General features: G+C 40.6%; 1 protein-coding gene across 1 annotated transcript in view; it reads left to right on the top strand.

The window, feature by feature from the left end:
• Positions 1 to 15,001, top strand: part of GCH1 (GTP cyclohydrolase 1) — a 61,914-nt gene extending 46,913 nt beyond the window's left edge. The window contains exons 3-6 of the mRNA XM_055436172.2: positions 3,389 to 3,444; positions 12,457 to 12,488; positions 13,755 to 13,839; positions 14,557 to 15,001. Of these exons, the coding sequence (XP_055292147.1) occupies positions 3,389 to 3,444; positions 12,457 to 12,488; positions 13,755 to 13,839; positions 14,557 to 14,683 (300 nt within the window). The 3' untranslated portion in view covers positions 14,684 to 15,001. The remainder of the gene's footprint in view (positions 1 to 3,388; positions 3,445 to 12,456; positions 12,489 to 13,754; positions 13,840 to 14,556) is intronic.
• The last annotated feature ends 6,091 nt before the right edge of the window (positions 15,002 to 21,092 follow it).

The raw sequence follows: 21,092 nt of genomic DNA on the forward strand, positions 1-21,092 counted from the left end.
AAGCTGAGCTTCATATCCTCCTTCTCTGCCATCTTGACCCACCTCTCACATGCATTTCTTTAGCAGTATACCTAGGAGTGGAACTGCGGATACAGGGTATACCTGTGTTCAACTTACTAAATACTGACTTTTAGTTTTCCAAATTGGTTGTAACAATTTGGTACAGTTTACATTTCATTTACTCTTATGAGTCCTAGTCTCTCACATCCTCATCAACATTTGGCACTTTTAGTGTTTTTAAGTTTAGTATTCTGATGTATGTGTAGTGGCACCTCTTTTTAAACCTTTTATTGTAGAAAATTTCAAACATATCTAAGAATAGGTAGATTAGTATATAATTTCCATGTTCCCATCAACCAGTTTCAACAGTTGTCAGTAAAGGGCCAGTCTTGTTCTATTAATATATGCGTCCCCACTGGACTGTTTTGAAGCAAATCCTAGATGACATTTTTTTTTCTGTAATTTCTTCCAGCATATTTCTCTAAAAGATAAGGATTTTTTTTTTGAGAAATATAACTCCGATTGGATTATCAACCTTAAAAGTTGGCAGTAAGTCCTTTAATATATTAAAGTATCTTAGACAACAGGACTCTTCACTACTAATTATTAATACACATCTCTAAAATATTCTTAATTAGCCACAGTAGCACTACCATAGACAAAAGTGTGTGTGTTCTAGTTACTTAGTCATGTCCAACTCTGCAACCCCATGGACTGTAGCCTGCCAGGCTCCCCTGTCCATGGGATTCTCCAGGCAAGAATACTGAAGCGGGTTGCCATTTCCTCCTCCAGGGGACCTTCCCGACCCAGAGATTAAACCAGCATCTCTTGCATCTCCTGCAGTGGCAGGCGGGCTTTTTACCACTGTACCACCTGGGAAGCCCAGACAAAAGTAACAGTAATTCCTAAATAACATCTAATAACTTATCCATATTATATTTTCTCAGGTGTTTCAACTGTCTTGTGGTTGGTTTGTTTAAACTAGAATCCAAATAAGGTTTATACATTTGGTTGTTACGCATCTTAAGTCTCTTATTTTAAAACAGTCTCCCCTGACAGCCACCCACCTATCCACCCTAGTGACATTCTCTTACTCAACTAACTAGGCTAGTTGTTCTGTAGAGCCTCTCAGTTTCTGAATTTGCTCTCCATTCAGTCTTTGGATTTTTCTGTATACTGCTGCTGCTGCTGCTAAGTCAATTCAGTCGTGTCCGACTCTGTGTGACCCCATAGACGGAAGCCCACCAGGCTCCCCCGTCCCTGGGATTCTCCAGGCAAGAACACTGGAGTGGGTTGCCATTTCCTTCTCCAATGCGTGAAAGTGAAAAGTGAAAGTGAAGTCGCTCAGTCGTGTCCGACCCTTAGCGACCCCACGGACTGCAGCCTTCCAGGCTCCTCCATCCATGGGATTTTCTAGGCAAGAGTACTGGAGTGGCTTGCCATTGCCTTCTCCGTTCTATATACTAGATTCAATCTAAAACTTCTTAAGTTTAAGGTTAAAAACATATTTGAATAGGGCAGTTCATTGGGATGCTGAGAACTCTGTATTCCATCATATCAGGAGGCATATATGGTCTGATAGTTCCACAATTAATGATGCTGGGCTGTGACAGCAGGGTTCAGGATTTTAAAAAATGAGGGAACTTGTGAGCTCATCACTACCTTTTAAGTGAGAAAATTAGGCCTAGGAAGCTATGACTTGTCCAAGAAGACATAGGGAGTTAGTGACTTGGCTGGGGCCAAACCCAGGAGCTTGATCCTGTACTCAGTCTCTCTCCTCTGTATCCTTTTACCTTCTGCTATAACCCACTCCAGTGTTCTTGCCTGGAGAATCCCATGGACAGAGAAGCCTGGTATGCTACAGTCCGCGGGCTCGCAAAGAGTCGGACACGACTGAGCGACTTCACTTTGACTTCACTTTATGATTACCTCTGTGTCTGTGTTCTTATTAGCTCTGTTTTTGAACATATTATTCAGTGATGATTGTCTAAAGTGGTCATTTAGATGATGGGATCTTAAGGAAGACTAAAAATTGTGCAAACAAATTATAGCTCTGCATCAGTTCAGTCGCTCAGTCGTGTCCGACTCTCCGCAACCCCATGAATCACAGCACGCCAGGCCTCCCTGTCCATCACCAACTCCCGGAGTTCACTCAAACTCATGTCCACAGAGTCGGTGATGCCATCCAGCCATCTCATTCTCCGTCGTCCCCTTCTCCTCCCGCCCCCAACCTTTCCCAGCATCAGAGTCTTTTCCAGTGAGTCAACTCGTCGCATGAGGTGGCCAAAGTATTGCAGTTTCAGCTTTAGCATCAGTCCTTCCAAAGAAGTACGTAAATCTCGATGATACTTCTGTATCTTGGTTCTATGGCGAAGTTTCCACTCTAATTTTTCTTTGAAATACCCAGTGTCCAGATGCTACATATTTTTTTTTTGCTGACCAGGAAGGCGATGAGTTGGTATTCTCAGACTCCCAAAGCATAGCACCTATACTAGGACTAATGACTAATCAGTCATTAAAATGACTAATTAGTGATTATTCAAGTGTACAGTAAATATTAGGTGAACAGATGCAACTAAGGCTGGCAAATTGTCATGCAGATGAATCAGTAATTTTATATTAGGCAAACTGATTGCCTATAAATGATTATTTATTAATCTTTTTGGAGAACTTAATGTCCTCTTCTTATACTTAACACTTGACTGAAAGACAGGTAACATTTTCATACTAGGTATTAACCAGTGCTCTTTAAGATTATAGAAATGGCTTTGCTTTATAGTAGGTCCTACAGGAATTTAGGACTTAGGATTCTGGTTCATTCTGAGTCCCAACTGGTAACTGTGTCCTTTTTACCCTGTCAGGAGGATGGTGTTCTCCAGCAGCTTAGAAATGGGGCTTCCCAGCACGACAAAGGGCATGGGCACCCTGTTTCTGTGCAACAGAGATCTGCAACAGGGTGGGATTCAAGGTCACCATGATGTGTGGAATGGCAATATTTATAGTTACAGTTTCAGTCATTTAAAGGAGGCTTTCTTAACTACATTTTAATGTTGCTGTGGGATAATTTGCACTTTCCTAAGAAAGTTTCCTCTCAACAGAGGAAGGATTTTAAGAATTGTATCCAGAGTTTAACTTCACTGGGAATCACCACGACTATACTTCAAGCTTGTCATTTTATTAATAATCATTCTTATTTCCCTTTTATTTCATTTATGTAATTTTTAATTATTTATGAAAGTGGTTAATTTTCTATCTTAAAGTATCTAGATGTTTTAGAAATATGTTTTCATTGTGCTGAACTACATAGTAAGTATACTGTATTGTTTCCTTTTATCACAGAGAAGTACTGTGTTTCACTTAGTTCATGATTTCTATCTGTTCTCTGAAGGTCCATATCGGTTATCTTCCTAACAAGCAAGTTCTTGGCCTCAGCAAACTTGCTCGGTAAGTATGACTGTAGTGAATAAGAGGACAGGTTTATAGGACCTGTCCCTACATGGTGAGAATCTTATCAAGCTTTGTCTCTTGATCTGTGGGGATCTCACTTGGAAAGCACATTCCAACTTACTTTATGCTTGCAGAGATGATATATATAGACATGTATATAGTCTGTCTAAGACAGACTTAGAAGACCTGAAACACACATGCCCTTTTCTTTTCACTCCCCTGTTGGCCTACCTTCCCTCTCCACCTCCCACCTGCACTGCCTTGAAGCCTTACCTCACGCTTGCTTTTCTCGGCAGAGCCTTCCTGACTGGAGAGGCCCTGAGGGTAAGTTCAGCTCAGCTCCCATTCTTTCTTTTTTTTTTTTTTAACTGAAGGATAATTGCTTTACAGAATTTTGTGGTTTTCTGTCATACACCAACAAGAATCAGCCATAAATACACCCAGCTCCCATCCTTTAAGGGTGGTTTAGCTAAGAGGGGAGAGAGGAAACCCGGGCAGAGGCGTCACTGCACTGCACTTTTGACTTTTAAGCGAACCACCGTTGGGCCTCAGCCCTGCTTTCCACTGTGCCTGGGAACCTCCGTGCCTCTCTCTGGGTCCTGCGGGGCCAGTTGGTTCATTTCTGGTTCCTTTAACTCTTCAGATCCAAGACTCTGCCTTCCTTGACTTTTTCATTTTCCCCCTCAGCTCTGTTCTGAGACAATACTTACTCTCCTCTATTTCTGTTTGTGCTACCGTCCTTTTTTTCCTCTCTTTACCCTGTGGGTTCAGGCCTTTACTACCATTCTTAAGTTTTAGGAAAGAAGTGGTGATATACAAGCATGGTCGCCTGTGCTTAGCTAGAAGTCAGCCTGAGGGTTAGTGTTTATTATCTCTGATAGGAACAGTGAAATATTGGGGGCCAGACCTAAATACCCTTTTGCGTAGTTTTTTTACTGGGTGATGAGCAATTACTGGAAGGTGTGTATATTGGAGGAGAGTTAAAATGAAGGGGTAGGTAATGAAATGCAGTAATTGACCTTCTTCTAAAGCTAAACCAAGCTAAGTTTGGATAACTTGAGTGAGGTGAAAGCGACCATATCAGAATTGAAACAAACATACCTTTGTGACCAACCGACTATCCTGTGGCTCTGATATGTTCCTGCTTCTTCTCTACTTAGACAATCATGAAACGGTGGCCCAAATCCTTTCCAGTTCTGTGTTGGACTCTGTCAACACCACCCCAGTAGTCTGACACCTGCTTTCCACAGCTATTCTTTTCACTTTGTTTTCACTTCCATGTTCTTACTCATTTCTTCCAGAGATTAAGGAGAAAGTAGGTAAAAGAGAGAAATTTAACTTCTCCAGTTTCTGACCTCATTCCTCAATCTCACAACCAGACAGGGCTCCTTGGTACCATGAAAGAATGTTCTTAAATCATAACTATTGCTTTACTGCAGTCAGGCTCTTAATACAAATATGCAAGCATGTTTGTGTCTTTCTGTGATCTGTATCCAGTGGCAGTGCCAAGGAGTGGCTGAAAAATAGCACTGGTGGTGGTGGTAGGGTAATTTACCTTATTATAATTTCTATTAGCAACTTCCTCCCCAATAACTTACTCCCAAATGATAAAGTTATATCAACTGAATATAAGTGTCTTTATTATAATTGGTTATGCTTACTGTTTTATAATACATAGTCTAAATAATTTCAGCGGGCTGGCTGTGCAAACATAGTGGTAGGCCCAGTCCCCTGGTACCCAATTTTCTGGCACGATTGCCTGTCCTACACTTCATATAGAAATCCTGGCCCTGCTCCCACCTGTATTAGACTCCCTGTGTGTGAAAGGTGTAAAATAGTTTTTATACTATAAAAAGCCTGGCAGACCACACTAGGCTGTGGTCTTAATGTTAGCAGTCTTCTCCAGAAGACCTCACTGTGTGTCGACCATGGGCAACACCTTATAAAAATGAGCGTGAGAGTGATCTAGTGAGGTCCTGGAACAAGTGGTGACTTGAGGGTGGAAGGGAATAGCCTTTGGTTATTTCCTTTCCTAATGGGAGGAAAAACTCTCCAATAGTTAATCTTTTATGAACAATACAAAGGAGTTAATTATTAGCATGGGGATTTGTCCTTACACGAATAGGATTAAAACGTAAGACACCAAAAGACTGAGAACTGAGTGTATATTAGTTTCAAATATTTTGTAAAGATTTTAAATAAAGGATCTATTAAATAAAACAGAAGGCTAAGATATTATCCAACTGCTTATTCCTTAGAAGAAGTTGGGAATATTTAGGGAATGAAAAGGAATAAAGATGAATGTCTTAGCAAAATTTCACCGCTCATTTTAATCTTGTATGTGAAGTTTGTTATATGCTTGCCTTCAAATGAATGACCTTTCATTTCCAGGGAAGTCAAATATCAAAAAGTGAAGCTTTAAGTAACAAGAAAATGCCAGAAGTAAGTTGATCTGGTTTAACTCTGGTAGAATTCTAGAGTAAATTTAGTTTGAATAGAAATTCCTTCTGTTGCTGAAAATCCATTGGCCATGTATTCGTTTTCTTGCTTTAGAACAATTGAGTGAACACAATCAAACCTTGAATATAGAATTATACTGCCTCACGTGGCTGTGGTTCAGCTGTTGGGCGACTAGTGTGAAAGGACACTGTGCCGGTTACTGTGGTTGCTAGAGAGAAGTAGGACACGGCCACTGCCCTCTAGGAGAGCCAGCAACCGGAGGCAGCAGGTGCCACAGGCTCGCCTGGTTAGGAGCCCAGGGTGCAGAGGACCCACGATGGCTGTGGCCTGGCAGGGTGCAGGAGACCTGGGGGTGGAGGGCTGAGCAGAGTTCTGAACAGAAGAAAAGTGCCTCTAGGTATAGTTAATGAATAACCAAAGGCAAATCAGAGGGTAGGAGCAAGGCGTATTCCAGTGGATGGGCAGCAGGTCGATTGATCCAAGAGGTTCAGACTGGGAGATCGTTAACAATGGTAGATTAGATTACAAAGGGAATGTTTTTCTTTCTCATTTTTCTCTTATAAAAGTAACTTGCCAGTTAAACTTAAATACAAGTGTATGAGTAAAGGGAAAACTTCTTTCCTATTTCCATTCCCCACTAGAGATCTTTCACTATCCTTCTGGAAGATTTCAGTGCAAACATGTGGCCTTAAAACTACTCGCTAAATAAGACAAAAGGGGATCATGTCCTACATTCACTACTACTTTTTTTTAAAAAACGTAACATTCCTTGAAATTCCTTGGACATCTTTTAGTCTAAAATATCCAAGTTCCTTTTAATGGCCACATTGTATTTTTTTTAATTAATTAATTACTTTTGGCAGAGCTGGGTCTGCGCTTTGGCGAGCGAGGGCTACTTTCTAGTTGCAGTGAGCAGACTCAGTAATTGTGCCACAGGGGCTTAGTTGCTCTATAACATGTGAAAATTTCCCGGACCGGGGATCGAACCCATGTTCCTTGCATTGGCAGGCAGATACTTAACCACTAGACCACCAGGGAAGTCCAGTATTTTTTTAATATAATTCACTTAACCAGCCTTTAAGCCTACAGCTTGAGACTGTTGTCAAAAATGGGGGAAAAAACTGTTGGTGAATACATTTTTATCTATTTCCATACTTTGAGTCTATAATATTAGAATAAGATTACTGGGTTGAGAGTAGCTAAATTGTTTATATTACCAAATTGCTCTCCAGAAAAGATCCTACAGATCTGTACTCTAGTAATAGGTTAGCAGCATGTGTTTCTCTACCATCGTGCCAACACTGGTAAACGTTGAAGAGTCTGAAGTCCAAACAAGATTAGTAAAAATTGGTACCTGTTGTTTTAATTTGCACTTAGAGTGAGATTGAATTTGTTCAGAAACTTCCTAATCTTAATCTTTGCTAATTTTTCAGTTAGGTTGCTTGTCTTTTTATAACTGGTTTATGTGAGCTTTCTGAATATTAAAGCTGGGAATCATTTTCCAGGCTTATCTTGTTTTCTAGTATCCTTTTTCATGAAGTTTAAAACTTGCATAGTCATAAATCATGTTTTGGGGGGTTATTTCTGTGACCTTATTTTTATATGTAGATCTTTGCTATATATATTTTGGGGTGAGGACTGAGGAGGAGTCCCTCTAGCTGTTGTATGCTCACTGACCTCCTGTACCACCCCCGCTTCCCTCGCATCACCATGCTGCTTGCTGGCTATCCTTACTGCCACTCTTGGGACCTTGATGTTCCTCCTGGATTATGTTTTAAATTCCTAACTCCTGTCCTCACATCTCTTAGGATCCTTAGCTCCGCTCTCATGTGCTGCTAGGATGTTCTTTCTCAAGTGTGGGTTTGACAGTGCTTCCCCTTCATAGCTCTATAGCTCTTAATAAAGTTCAAGCTTCTTACTTTAGCTAAGTCCCACCGTGACCTGGCTCTATTTCTTGCTGTTCTTTTCCTTTTTTCTCTAGCCGTACTTGAGAATTTGCAGCCTGATATCAAGTCTAGCTTGTCAAGTCAAATTATATGAAGGCATCAGAAACACTTCTAAGATTTGCAAAGCTTAAATTATACCATCCTGGGTTCTTCCTGTAAAAGTGTCACCAGATTACTTTCCCAGTTGCCAGAGGAGGAAGAGGAGAGAAAGTATAATACAGAGTTATTTTATTATATATATTGTTATATATAATATCAGTTCAGTTCAGTTCAGTCGCTCAGTCGTGTCCAACTGTCCGCGACCCCATGAATCACAGCACGCCAGGCCTCCCTGTCTATCACCAACTCCCGGAGTTCACTCAAACTCATGTCCACAGAGTCGGTGATGCCATCCAGCCATCTCATTCCCTGTCGTCCCCTTCTCCTCCCGCCCCCAACCTTTCCCAGCATCAGAGTCTTTTCCAGTGAGTCAACTTGTCGCATGAGGTGGCCAAAGTACTGCAGTTTCAGCTTCAGCATCAGTCCTTCCAATGAACACCCAGGATCGATCTCCCTTAGAATGGACTGGTTGGATCTCCTTGCGGTACAAGGGACTCTCAAGAGTCTTCTCCAACACCACAGTTCAAAAGCATCAATTCTTCGGCGATCAGCTTTCTTCACAGTCCAACTCTCACATCCATACATGACCACGGGAAAAACCATAGCCTTGACTAGACGGACCTTTGTTGGCAAAGTAATGTCTCTGCTTTTTAATATATTATCAAGGTTGGTCATAACTTTCCTTCCAAGGAGTAAGCGTCTTTTAATATCATGGCTGCAACCAGCATCTGCAGTGATTTTGGAGCCCCAAAAAATAAAGTCTGACACAGTTTCCACTGTTTTTCCATCTATTTCCCATGAAGTGATGGGACCAGATGCCATGATCTTCGTTTTCTGAATGTTGAGCTTCAAGCCAACCTTTTCACTCTCCTCTTTCACTTTCATCAAGAGGCTTTTGAGTTCCTCTTCACTTTCTGCCATAAGGGTGGTGTCATCTGCATATCTGAGATTATTGATATTTCTCCCAGCAATCTTGATTCCAGCTTGTGCTTCTTCCAGCCCAGCATTCCTCATGATGTACTCTGCATATAAGTTAAATAAGCAAGGTGACAGTATACAGCCTTGACGCACTCCTTTTCCTATTTGGAACCAGTCTGTTGTTCCATGTACAGTTCTGACTGTTGCTTCCTGACCTTCATACAGGTTTCTCAAGAGGCATTATATTGTAAAACAGAGAGAAAGAGAACCTAGCACAGATGTTATAAGATCAGTAAGTTGTGCATGTTCAGTCATGTCTGACTCTTTTGCATCTCCATGGTCTGGTAGCCTGCCAGGCTCTTCTCTCCATGGACTCTCCAGCAAAAATATTGGAGTGGGTTGCCTTTCCTTTCTCCAGGGGATCCTTTCCCAACCCAGGGTTCAAGCTCGCATTTCCTGCATTGGTCGGTGGGTTTTTTTCCACTGAGCCACCTGGCTCGTTGGATTATATGTAGTATCCAACCCTATCCCCCCCTTAAAAAACTAAAATGCTAATTTAAAATTAAGGCAAAATTTTTCAGAGGGGATAAAGTGGGTCCTCTTATTTTGAGAAGGCTGTATAATAAAAGTGGTAATGAGGACTTCCCTGGTGGTCCAGTGGTTCAGACTCCGTGCTTCTAATGTAGGGGACATGGATTTGATCCTTAGTTGTTGAACTAGGCTTCCACATGCTGTGTGGCTTGGCCAAAAAGAAAAAAATTAAAAAACAAAAAATTAAAAGTAGTCATGAATCTTCATCAAATGGAAACAAAACATGAACTGGCTGAAATGCATAGAACAACTGACAAACCTGAAGGAGTAGGAACACTAATTACCTCCCAGCCTTTGATATGGACAGAAAGATATACTGGAGTGGGTAACCGTTCCCTTCTCCAGGGAATCTTCCCAACCCAGGGATCAAACTCAGGTCTCCCGCATTGGAGGCAGATTTTTTTTACCAGCTCAGCCACAGGGAAGCCCAAGAATACTGGAGTGGGTAGCCCCTCCCTTCTCCAGGAGATCTTCCCGACCTAGGATTCAAACTGGGGTCTCCTGCATTGCAGGCCGATTCTTTACCAACTGAGCTATCAGGGAAGCCCTAAAGGATATACCATATCATCTCAATAGATGTAGAAAAGCATTTGACAAAATTCCATGTCCATTCATGATAAAAACTCAGTATAAAGGCAGTATACCTCATTGCCTTGTATAGTAAAGGCTATATATGACAAACCCACAACTAGCATCTTACTCAGTGGTGACAAGCTGAAAGCATGATCTATCATAATTGCTTATAGATTAATAATTTTATCTGGAGATGAGAGGTTATATAGCCAAATATATTCTTTAAAAATTTCTTAAAAACTTAGTCAAGGATTAAAGAAAAAGATGGATGGGAGTGAGCCAAGCATTAGAAAACCTAGATAAGCTAGGTTTATCTAGGTAAACTAGGTTTATCTAGTAACCATTAGGAAAAGTAAAATTAATATTAGAAGAGGGGTGGCAGGGAAGGGGCTAAACCTAGTTAGTGTAGTAGGCATTTTTTCAAACTTTTGAGTAACCACTGACTTTCATGTTACTAATTCAAGAGTGTGAAAAAACCTAAAAAGCTGTATTAGATGAAGCTGCCTGTGCCTGATAACAAAGCCTGACAAAGCTGTTTAATTATAGACTAATCTCAATTATGAGTGTAGTCATAAAAATCCTAACTATCAAAAAACTTTTATCATCCAAGGAGCTTTACTTTAAGAATACAAAAAGTAGTTTAAGTTAAAATTGAAAACTGTTGATTCCAGTAATATGGTAAACTAGATTGTAATGATATCTTGGTATGGTATACTTATACTATATCTTGGTATAACCTATGATATAAGGTGTATCAACGTTTCACTCATTGAGGGAAATATAAAGCAGGCATCTCTCATGGTGGTCAGCGGCCACAGGGTACCACATTGTTTGTGGATGGCCTCCTCAGGATTCCCCGCAAACTTTGCATTCCCCACCCACATCCCTTGATATCTCTGCAATCGTGGTAGTTTCCTCGGCCTTGGCTGGCTTGGCAGTTGTTGGGCTGCACCCCACAGGCCTGCAAGCCTTGCGATTGCCCAGCCTCAAGACTGAAGAACAAGCCCGAAACAGCAACAGAGATATCAACAGTTTGGTGCATAGGGGAGCCTTACAAGTTCAAAGCAAGGTCCTGGAACAACACCTCGTTGTGCACAGCAGCCACCTCAGCTACTCGGGGAGAAGGAGGCTACCATTTATAGAGGGAATTGACGTCAGGTTGCCTCATCAGTTACCAGGGAAACCAGCGACTGGGCGTTGGGCAAGCACAGAGGCACTTACTGATTAAGTTCTGTAATGAAGAGAATTGGATAGTTATGTGAGAGAAGCAGGGCCTCATTGAGCAGATGTCCAGAAAGCAAGACTACAACCATCTTGAATGGCCTGACAATACACTAGATGATTATCTTTAATGCTAAGAAGACAGAGATTCAATACCTATTTCTTACTTGAAAAAGAATAAACTAGGAATAAGAAATTATAAATTGTGGGTATAAGACCCCTGTTTGCCACATACTTGCATACACACACAGTAGATGGTCAATAACAAATGACACTCTTTCAGCATAGTAGTCACTGTTGGCCAGCAACAGGCAGGCCCTGTGGGTGGCAGAGAAAGGTAAGACGCGTTCCTGTTAGACTTGGCGGCCTGCCTGTGACTGCCTTCATTGGCTGTCACAAGTAATAAAGAAGCAAGTCGTCTGTTTTTGCTGAGTGGCAGTTCTGTCTGAATGGCACAGTGGGGAAAAGAGCTGTAACACACCTTTTAGGTGAGCTGATCCTTAAATTGAGTCCAAATTCATGACTAAAAGGCCAAATTTTAGAGAAAAGATCCTTTACATGAATTGCGATCCTCAAATGTGTAATTCTGTGACTATCTCCATGTTTTACAGCCAGAAGAAAAGGTGTTGAAAGGGGAAATGTATCACTGCACAGACTGTTATAAGCTGAAATCAGGGACTCCTATCAGGGGATTACTGTGTGCTTATGTATTATAAAGAGATGTCTGAAGAAGAAGTCCGTTTAACTCTAATCTGATTATCCTAATAGGTTTAGTTGGTACATAGTTGACGTTGGTCTGCTATTAATTAACAAATGGTCTTTATTTTTAGCTTGAGCTTTAAGCTCTGATTAAACAATATGATTAATTAGAACATTTGAGACATGGTCTAAAATTGATGATTTGGGAGCTTGAAAATTACCTCTAATTGTTGTTTTTCCTCAGTGAATGTTTACACTTCATCCTTTCTGTCTTTGCAGACTTAGGGAAGCACCACTCTTCACTCTTCACAAGCACCACTATTGTGGTTGGTGGTCTCCTTCAGACCTCCCTCTTCTCGTTTACTTGTACCCTTCTCCTCTAGGCATTTATCCACTGCCCACACCCTACAGTTACTTCAATAAAGCAAGTATTCTTTAGATTTATGGGGAAGGCTTCCAGTTTAACTTCAGTTTATAATTAAAACAATTCTTTCTTTTTTAGGATTGTAGAAATCTACAGTAGAAGATTACAAGGTAACTTTTAAACTATTTTATTTACAGAAAACCATTTTTTATTAAGGGAAAAGTATTTTTTGTTCTTACTACAAGTGTAATATATATGTCTTATAAAAATTAAGGGACTTTCCTGCTGGTCTAATGGTTAGGACTTGGTGCTTTCACTGTGGTGACCCAGGTTCAATCCCTAATCAGAGAACTAAGATGCCCTCAAGCTGCATGGCATGGCACGCAATAAATAAAGAGTAAAAAAAAAACCTTGTCGGGAGTATAAAACAGAAAGAGAAAGTCTACTATATTTCAAGCTTCCAGAAAAAATCATTGTATTTTCGGATTCCACCTTCCCTAATGGCTCAGATGGTAAAGAATCTGCCTATAATGCAGGAGACCTGGGATCAGTTCCTGGGTCGGGAAGATCCCCTGAAGAAGGAAATAACAACGCACTCCAGTGTTCTTGTCTGGAAAATCCCATGGACAGAGGAGCCTGATGAGCTACAGTCCATGGGGTCATTAAGAGTCGGACAAGACTGAGTGACTAACACTTTAGCTTTCGTATTTTATTGCATATACCAACATTTTAAAAATCAACTTACATTTATTATGTATTTGAAAACAGGCGTCATCCTTTTCTCTTACCAAATATTCAACTTTTTTTTCCACACACACATAACCATGTCTTTTATTTTGCTGACTGTTCAGCATTCCATTGTACAGCTGAGCTGTGGCTTGCTTTAATTCCTGCCCTGAATATTTGGGGATTTTGTCAATTTTCAAATAAATGCAGTGCTGCAGTGAACACTTATGTTTTCAAAGATATTGTTTATTCAGCAGAGGAAAATTTAGGTTAAATCATTGTTTCATTCTTGTCAACATGGCTCTAAGAGCAATTTAATAATTGGACTATAGCCCCTTTGCTAATCCTGTTGCAAGCTGTATATTCATTTATTTTACTCTCCGTACATGGGGGTGCTGGTTGTCAATATGGGGGTGTTGGTCTTTCTGCACACGTAAGAGACAGTCGTCATTCTAACCTGTTCCCTCCAGTGGTGCTGGAGGGCACCGGGGCTTCCTCAGTTCCCTTTGGCACCTGTACTGCAGGTGAGGGAATTGAACAGGGATGTCCTGTGACCTGGGTAGCAGAGCAAGCACACTGATGAAAGGTGGTGGCTCTTCAACCTCTCCAAAGTCTTACTTTTAAGATTTCAAATATTCTAGAAACAGCAAAAGCTTCCAGGTGTCTGTTTGTGTCAGACTGTTAAACTGAGCTCCTTGTCACATCCACAGTTCAGGAGCGCCTTACGAAACAAATTGCCGTAGCAATCACAGAGGCCTTGCGACCTGCTGGAGTGGGGGTCGTGGTTGAAGCAACGTAAGTCTGTTTGCATTTAATAATGTCATAGTGGTTTTGGGGGTTGGAGGTGTAGGGAGTCATAGGCTTAGGTGTAGTGAATGTACCCAACAGTAACGGCTAATGATTTCTTTAGCTCTTTGATACTTTGAGCAGAGTTTTCTGAATATGTTATCACACATTTAAAAAATAAAGAGTTGTACCTAAAAACAGGTAAAAAGGGCAACTGAAGACACTTCTTTATGTTAGAATGAATTTTGAGAATTATGTGCATCTTGTGGCCAGTGTTCACCGGTTCTTTGTGCACTGCTGGCTAACTTCACCCACCTTGGTCACCGTTCTCTGGATCCCGCTTGGTGAGACCAGTGTGCCTCAGTATGTCTCTGAACACCTAGGCTAGCTCAGTGCTGACTTGGTTCTGAAGATGGATCAAGTGAGAACTCTGAATTTCTTTTTCTCTAGAAGTTGTGTATCTCTAGACCTTTGTATTAGTTTCACCCAGGAAGAAAATTCCACTTTTCCTCCTCTGACTGGATGCCTTAAGGACCCAACCATTGATAGCAATAAGAGCTATAAGGCTTAGGAACTTAAAAAAAATGTTTTAGAACAAGCTTATCTAAGAAATGACATTTTGACTTACTTGATAACTATGATTTAACCTTTTGGGCTGCTTTTATTTAAAAACCAAACCAGCAACCGTCTGCTCCATGAGACTACCTTTGTCGCCTTGTTTCACAGACACATGTGTATGGTAATGCGAGGAGTGCAGAAAATGAACAGCAGAACCGTGACCAGCACAATGCTGGGGGTGTTCCGGGAGGACCCGAAGACCCGGGAAGAGTTTCTGACCCTCATCAAGAGCTGAGCCTCAGCTTGTGCCACGTGGTTTACAGATCGTGCAGCTAGAGGCATTGTTTTGTCTGGTCTTAATTGTTTGTACATTCCACTTCCAGTTGTTACAGATGTGAACTCTCATCTTTGTCATTAATTGTATTTAATAATTATTTATAGCAAGTCAAATAAAAGTAATTAATTAGGGGGTGAGCCCTGTATTGTCTTCTTGCCACCTTTTAGTGGCAACATTCAAGAAAACTGCCAATAGTGTAAGTTGCGACCCCATGGGCTATAGCCTGCCAGGCTCCTCTGTCCCTGGAATTCTCCAGGCAAGAATACTGGAGTGGGTAGCCTTTCCCTTTTCTAGGATAGTGTAAGTTACTTGTATAAAACCACTGCCTTTCAGATAACCTGAGGGTGCTGGGAAGGGAGAAGGATTCATGTGTTTTGTTCAGAGTATGGTAATTTCATTCAGAAGCACAGGAATGTTGGGAATGGGAGAAAATTATGGTCAATATGATTATTTTACCCTCTCCAAACAAAAATGGTGTTGTGCTTGAAATAATTTATGTACAGTGTGCAGCATTGCTCTGCAAATTCAAAATCCAAAAGTCTCCACTTTAATCATGATTATTTAACCACCAATGACACTTTATTTTTTATGTGTTTTTTAAACTATCCAGTAGTAACATATGTCACCAAGGGAAGGTAGTGGAATATCTATGTATTTTAATTTCACTGTGAGTTAAAAAGGCAATTTCTACCCTCTATTCTTTTTAAAATTCAAGTACAGGAAATTAGTTCCTGGAGTTGTTTACGAGTATATTCTCATGTCAAAATACAGGGATTTAGACATTTAACTCTCTGTGCCTTGAGGAGAATATCACAGCATTTAGAGTGTAGATATCTTTGCCTTTTTTTTTTTAAAGTCATTATTTTATAAGACTTAGTCCTGACATTGCAAATAAATAGTTCTCACAGTTCTACCTTTCATTTTTCTTGGGAGCTTACTTGGTGAGTTCCTTGTAGATGCCTCAAAAAAAATTTTTTTTTAACCTATCAAATATTTTTCTAAGTATTTACAGAAACTTTTGAAAGTGTCCATCGTTTCAGGTTTGCAGAACCATAGCTTCCGTGACGTGAGAGAATGCAGATTGCACTGTGAACTGTTTGAGCTCTGTCTCATGTCTAATGAAAGCGGTTTTGTTGGTGTCTGTGAAAATGCACCATCATCTTCTGGAATGAGTGTAAAATACTGGGGATTAGTATCCTAGTTTCCCACGTGGTCCAAGTGGATCTTATCTTTGGTCTGACTGTTCAAGTGGGATATATCTTTTAGTCAAGGAAGCTGCTGCCTTATTAATGATTATCTTAAAATTTCCTCCACTGGGGCAGTGTGGGCCATATTGAAACAAACAACAACAACTAAAAACCCCAACTCTCTGCAAAAACAAACACAGTTATTCAATGGAGAAGTCTCTGACATGGAGAAGGCTGACATTGTGCTCTTCAAATTTATCCTGTTACCTTAACAAGGATTAACTACATACTTGCTGTAACTCTGGTAGTTCTGTCTCTGCCACTATGATGTTATTTGGCTTATGCAAGGGCAAGATGGCAGAGGTGGTGTTTTTTTTTTTTTTAATTTTAACTCTTCCCTACTTCTAAGTTTCTTTGTTTTCTCTATTTTTGGAGTTTCTAAAGTAGTTTTGGTGGTTGATTCTGAATTCCTTTTAAAATTTAACCTGATATAGACATTATCCTGCTTAAAATTTAGACAAAGATAGAATTGACATTCATCTCATGCTTAATATTTTAAAGTTTTTACAGCTGTGACTTGGAGGACCAAAGAAATTGTTAGCTGTTAATTCATCTTCCTGAGATCAATTGTATTCCTTTTTAACTCTTTATTTTAAGATTCCCTAGAAGTGTTCTCATAAAAGTTTAGAATATCCATGGTATCGGTCTAAAGTATTGGTAAATGCAGAGTAACTACCTTGTCTGTTTTACTCTGGTCTGTAAGTTATTCAAAATTACCTTTTCATATCCGTGGCCTTGAGTTCATTTTGGGAGTTTTTAAGAATTTGATGCATTTAAATACACTGTTCAATTTAATTGTTCAACTTTTATGTATGGTGTATACTGTTCCTGAAGTTGGTTTTATTTAAATTATTAAAGTGTTATGACTTTGTTCTTGTGAAAATAGTTTCTTTTTGAACCACTCAATTATTTTTATTGCACTCTGTTTTAGCAAAGATACCCTTTATAATGGCTTCTCTCAGCCACCAAGCTATTAGAGTATAAATCCCAGAACATAAATTTACCCCCGGCTCTCTGTCTCCCTTTGGATATTACTTTCCTCACCCTCCTGCAGTAATGGGAAGGGGAGATCTAGGGTAAGAGTAAGGAATCTGAATGACCCTCATGTCCCTGTTCCAAGCCTAACTTTGGGTAGCTGCAGCTCCTGAGAACTGGCACTGCTTTCTGTGTGGGAGCAGCTGAGGAGGGAAGAGCTGGCTGGGGCAGGGAACTGGGCAGTGCAGGGAGTAGAGTTTCTCTTTCATAGGGAAGAGCCTGCCTGGAAACTTCCAAGTAGGAGGAAAAGGTTTGCTGCCTCTTTTCTGTCCATGCCTGGTGACCTCATCAATCCATCTCTTGGGCAGTCTTCCCATTCCCCACTCCAGCTGGGCAGAGGCCCCAGCCCTCACTGATCGTCAGCCTGTCCAGGTGCTGGGGCCACTGTAGTGGCCTGCTTCTCCTTGAAGGATCTGATATCCTATAGATAGTGAACCTAATCACCTAAGCTGCTGCTGCTGCTAAGTCACTTTAGTCGTGTCCGACTCAGTGTGACCCCATAGACGGCAGCCCACCAGGCTCCCCCGTCCCTGGGATTCTCCAGGCAAGAACACTGGAGTGGGTTGCCATTTCCTTCTCCAATGTGTGAAAGTGAAAAGTGAAAGTGAAGTCTCTCAGTCCTGTCCGACCATTAGCAACCCCACGGACTGCAACCTACCAGGCTCCTCCATCCATGGGATTTTCTAGGCAAGAGTACTAGAGTGGCTTGCTATTGCCTTCTCCGAATCACCTAAGCTAGGAAAGCACAAAACATTCCTATCTTTTTTTGGCCGTGCCACACAGCTTGTGGGACCTTAGTTTACCTACCATGGATCCAATCCACACCCTTGGCAGTGAAAGTGCAGAGTCCTATTCACTGGGCCACTAGGGAATTCCTGAAACATTCCTGAAAACCACAACTCACAGGTGTCAATAAAACAATGAGCTGCCCAATAAGCCCAAGTTGCTGCTTCTGAGTTTTTTTTCACTAAAGATTGAATTGGTTGAAAGAACAGAGCTGGAGAAATTATGCCTTCTGATTCTGGACTATACTACAAAGCTACAGCAATCAAAGCTACAGTACTGGACAAAAACTGAAACAGATCAGTGAAACAAAAATAGAGCCAAGAAATAAACCCTTGCACTTATGGCCAGTGTATGACAAAGAAGGCAACAATATACAGCAGAGAAGATAGTCCCTTCAGTAAGTGGTGCTGGGAAAATTGAACATCTATAAATAAAAGAATAAAATTAAATCATTCTCTAACACCATATGCAGAAATAAACTTGAAATGGACTAGAGACCAGATATTATAAAACTCCTAGAGGAAAACATAGGCAGAATACTTTCTGAACAAATTGTAGCAATATTTTTTTGGCTCCATCTTCTAGAGTAATAGAAATAAAAGTATAAATGAACAAATGGGATGTAATTAAACTTAAAAGCTTTCACACAGCAAAGGAAGCCATAAACAACATGAAAAGACAACCTATGGAATGAGAAAATATTTGCAATATTTGCAATATTCAGTCTCCATGTGACTGAAAATGGATTAATTTCCAAAATATCCAAGCACCAAATACAGCTCTCTCTATATATATGGAAAAAAAAAAAAACCCAAGCAAAAAATAGGCAGAAGACCTGAATAAACATTTTTCCAAAAGACAGTTGACCAACATGCGTATGAAAAAATGCTCAATATCGCTAATTATTAGAAAAAAGCAGATCAAGACCACAATACTGTATCACGTAACACCAATCAAAATGGCCATCATCAAAAAATCTACAAGTAATAAATGCTAGAGATGGTGTGGAGAAAAAGGAACCCTTGTACATTGTTGGTGGGAATGTAAATTGGTGCAACCACTATGGAGAACAATATGGAAGTTCCTCAAAAAACTAAAAATAGAGTTACCATGTAATCAAGCAATCACACTTCCATATACCTTCTGCCCTATTTATGTGCAGCTTCCCCTTATCAACATCCCCCACCACAGTGGTACATTTGTTACAACTGATGAACCTACACCAATACATCATAGTCTCTCATAGTCCATCGTTTACATTAGGTTTCACTCTTGGTGTCGTACCTTCTATGGGTTTAGACAAATGTATAATAATATGTAGTCACCATTATAGTATCATACAGAGTAGTTTCACTGCCTTAAAAATCATTCGTGTTCCAAGATTTTATTCTTGGTAATGGAATTATTTTCTTTATTTCCTCTTTAGATTGTTTTTTTGGTTGATGCATTTTCGCAGCCTTTTTAAAGCTGTAGATTCACTCTTGTTCCCTTTCTTCCATATTCTCTTTTACCATTTTTTTGGGCATTTGCTGTTAAGAAGCCCTATGTTTACCCCCAAGAAATGTTAAATGCTGGAATGTCTGTGACTGTCCAACCAAGGGAAACTTCAGCTGAGAGTAAGACAAGGGTTATTTTCTTCTACAGCACTCCTCCATGACCTTGTACCCCTACTCCTGAGGCAGCCCGTCCCACCCCCGTCCCCCAGTTTGGTCCTGCTCAGCCTTCACCTGGGGCACAGCACTCCTTTGTTTTGTAGCTCAGAGTCATCCTCCCAGGTATGGAACAGAGTTCATGCCTCCTTTTTTGGGAAGGTCTGTCCTTTCTGGACAGGCTTCAGTTTTAAAACATCTACCACATGACTTCCTTGGCTTCATCATGGTGGTTTCCTTGGCTTTCAAGATTTGAGTTAAGGAGGAAGTGTTATTGTAGGACTAGAAATGGTGAATCCCACAAGTCTGGACATACTTTCCTGGCCTGATCCTGGGGAATTCCAAGGTTTTAGATGGGCCAATTGGAGTGTTTGTGTACCTGACTTCAATTACTTACATTTCCATGGCCCTCTGAGCATGAATACCAGGCTCTGGCTGACTGGAGAGAAGTGAGTGACACACCCAGTCTTAGGTTTAAGCAGCTTCTTTTAATGCTCTCCATAATGGTGTAGTTATGACTTGCTTACAAATCCTGCTGGGATGACTCCTAGCACATGCAGTACAAGGCCCTAATGCGTCCATCCGCTTTTCCTCTTATTTCACATTCTCTTGTTTGGTTTGAGCAATGTGTCCACAACTCTGACTTTTTGAGAAATCCTTGAACTTTGGGAACTGACCGTACTGCCCAGAGAGCTGTGGTTTGGCTGTTGATCAGTGCTGAGAAGGCTGTGTTGAGGGAGAGCTGTGATGAAATGCCAGGGTGTGTATCAAAACCTCCTCTGAGGCTGTCATACTTAGGTTTTGTTAATTTTCTCCTGGTTTTAAAAATGAGTTTCTCCTCGTTTTCCCTGGATCTGCTCATATTTGAAAATGTGCCAAGTGAATAGACAAAGATACTTGTATTTTTGGAGGTTTCTCATGTCACCCGTGTGATGACACTCATCTTTAAAGTCATATTTGATCTTGACTGGTATATTTCGTTATGGAGACTTTTCTTTTTGTAGGGCAACGTCACTTGTAAACTCTAAGGGTAAACTGAATGAGAAGAAACACAAACGCTAGTAAGTAAAAATCAGTTTCAAACAACCAGGGACTATGTAATTATCTCACAGTGGTCATTTGGAAAGTAACTTTAAGTGCATCTAATCTCAGGGCAAAACTTCTCATTTCTAGGTCCTTCTGCAAGCTTACTCATCTGTGAGCAAGAAGCATGTGAGCTTGAAGTTCTCATCCAAAATCTTATCTTTTTCTTGCTAAACAGTTGTCAAAATCACCTCCTAACAGAGGGCTGAGGGTGACTTATGTCAATGCTTGATCATTTTAGCAGAATTCCCATATAAATTTAATATTTAGAAGATAATTAGAACATTAAAAATATCTCATGTACTTAAAATATCAATAAGTCAACAATGAATTCTCGTGAACGTTTATTGGTTTGGGCAAAAAGTTTGTTCAGTTTTTCCTGTAAGCCGGCACTCAGTTCAGTCGCTCAGTCATGTCCAACTCTTTGCGACTCCATGGACTGCAGTACTCCAGGCTTCCCTGTCCATCACCAACTCCCAGAGCTTACTCAAACTCAATGTCCATCAAGTCGGTAATGTCATCCAACCATCTCATCCTCTGTCGTCGTCTTCTCCTGCCTTCAAGCTT

Source organism: Moschus berezovskii, chromosome 9 (genome assembly GCF_049115385.1).
Source record: "Moschus berezovskii isolate FMDL1 chromosome 9, NW_MosBer_1.0, whole genome shotgun sequence".
NCBI classification, from domain to species: domain Eukaryota; kingdom Metazoa; phylum Chordata; class Mammalia; order Artiodactyla; family Moschidae; genus Moschus; species Moschus berezovskii.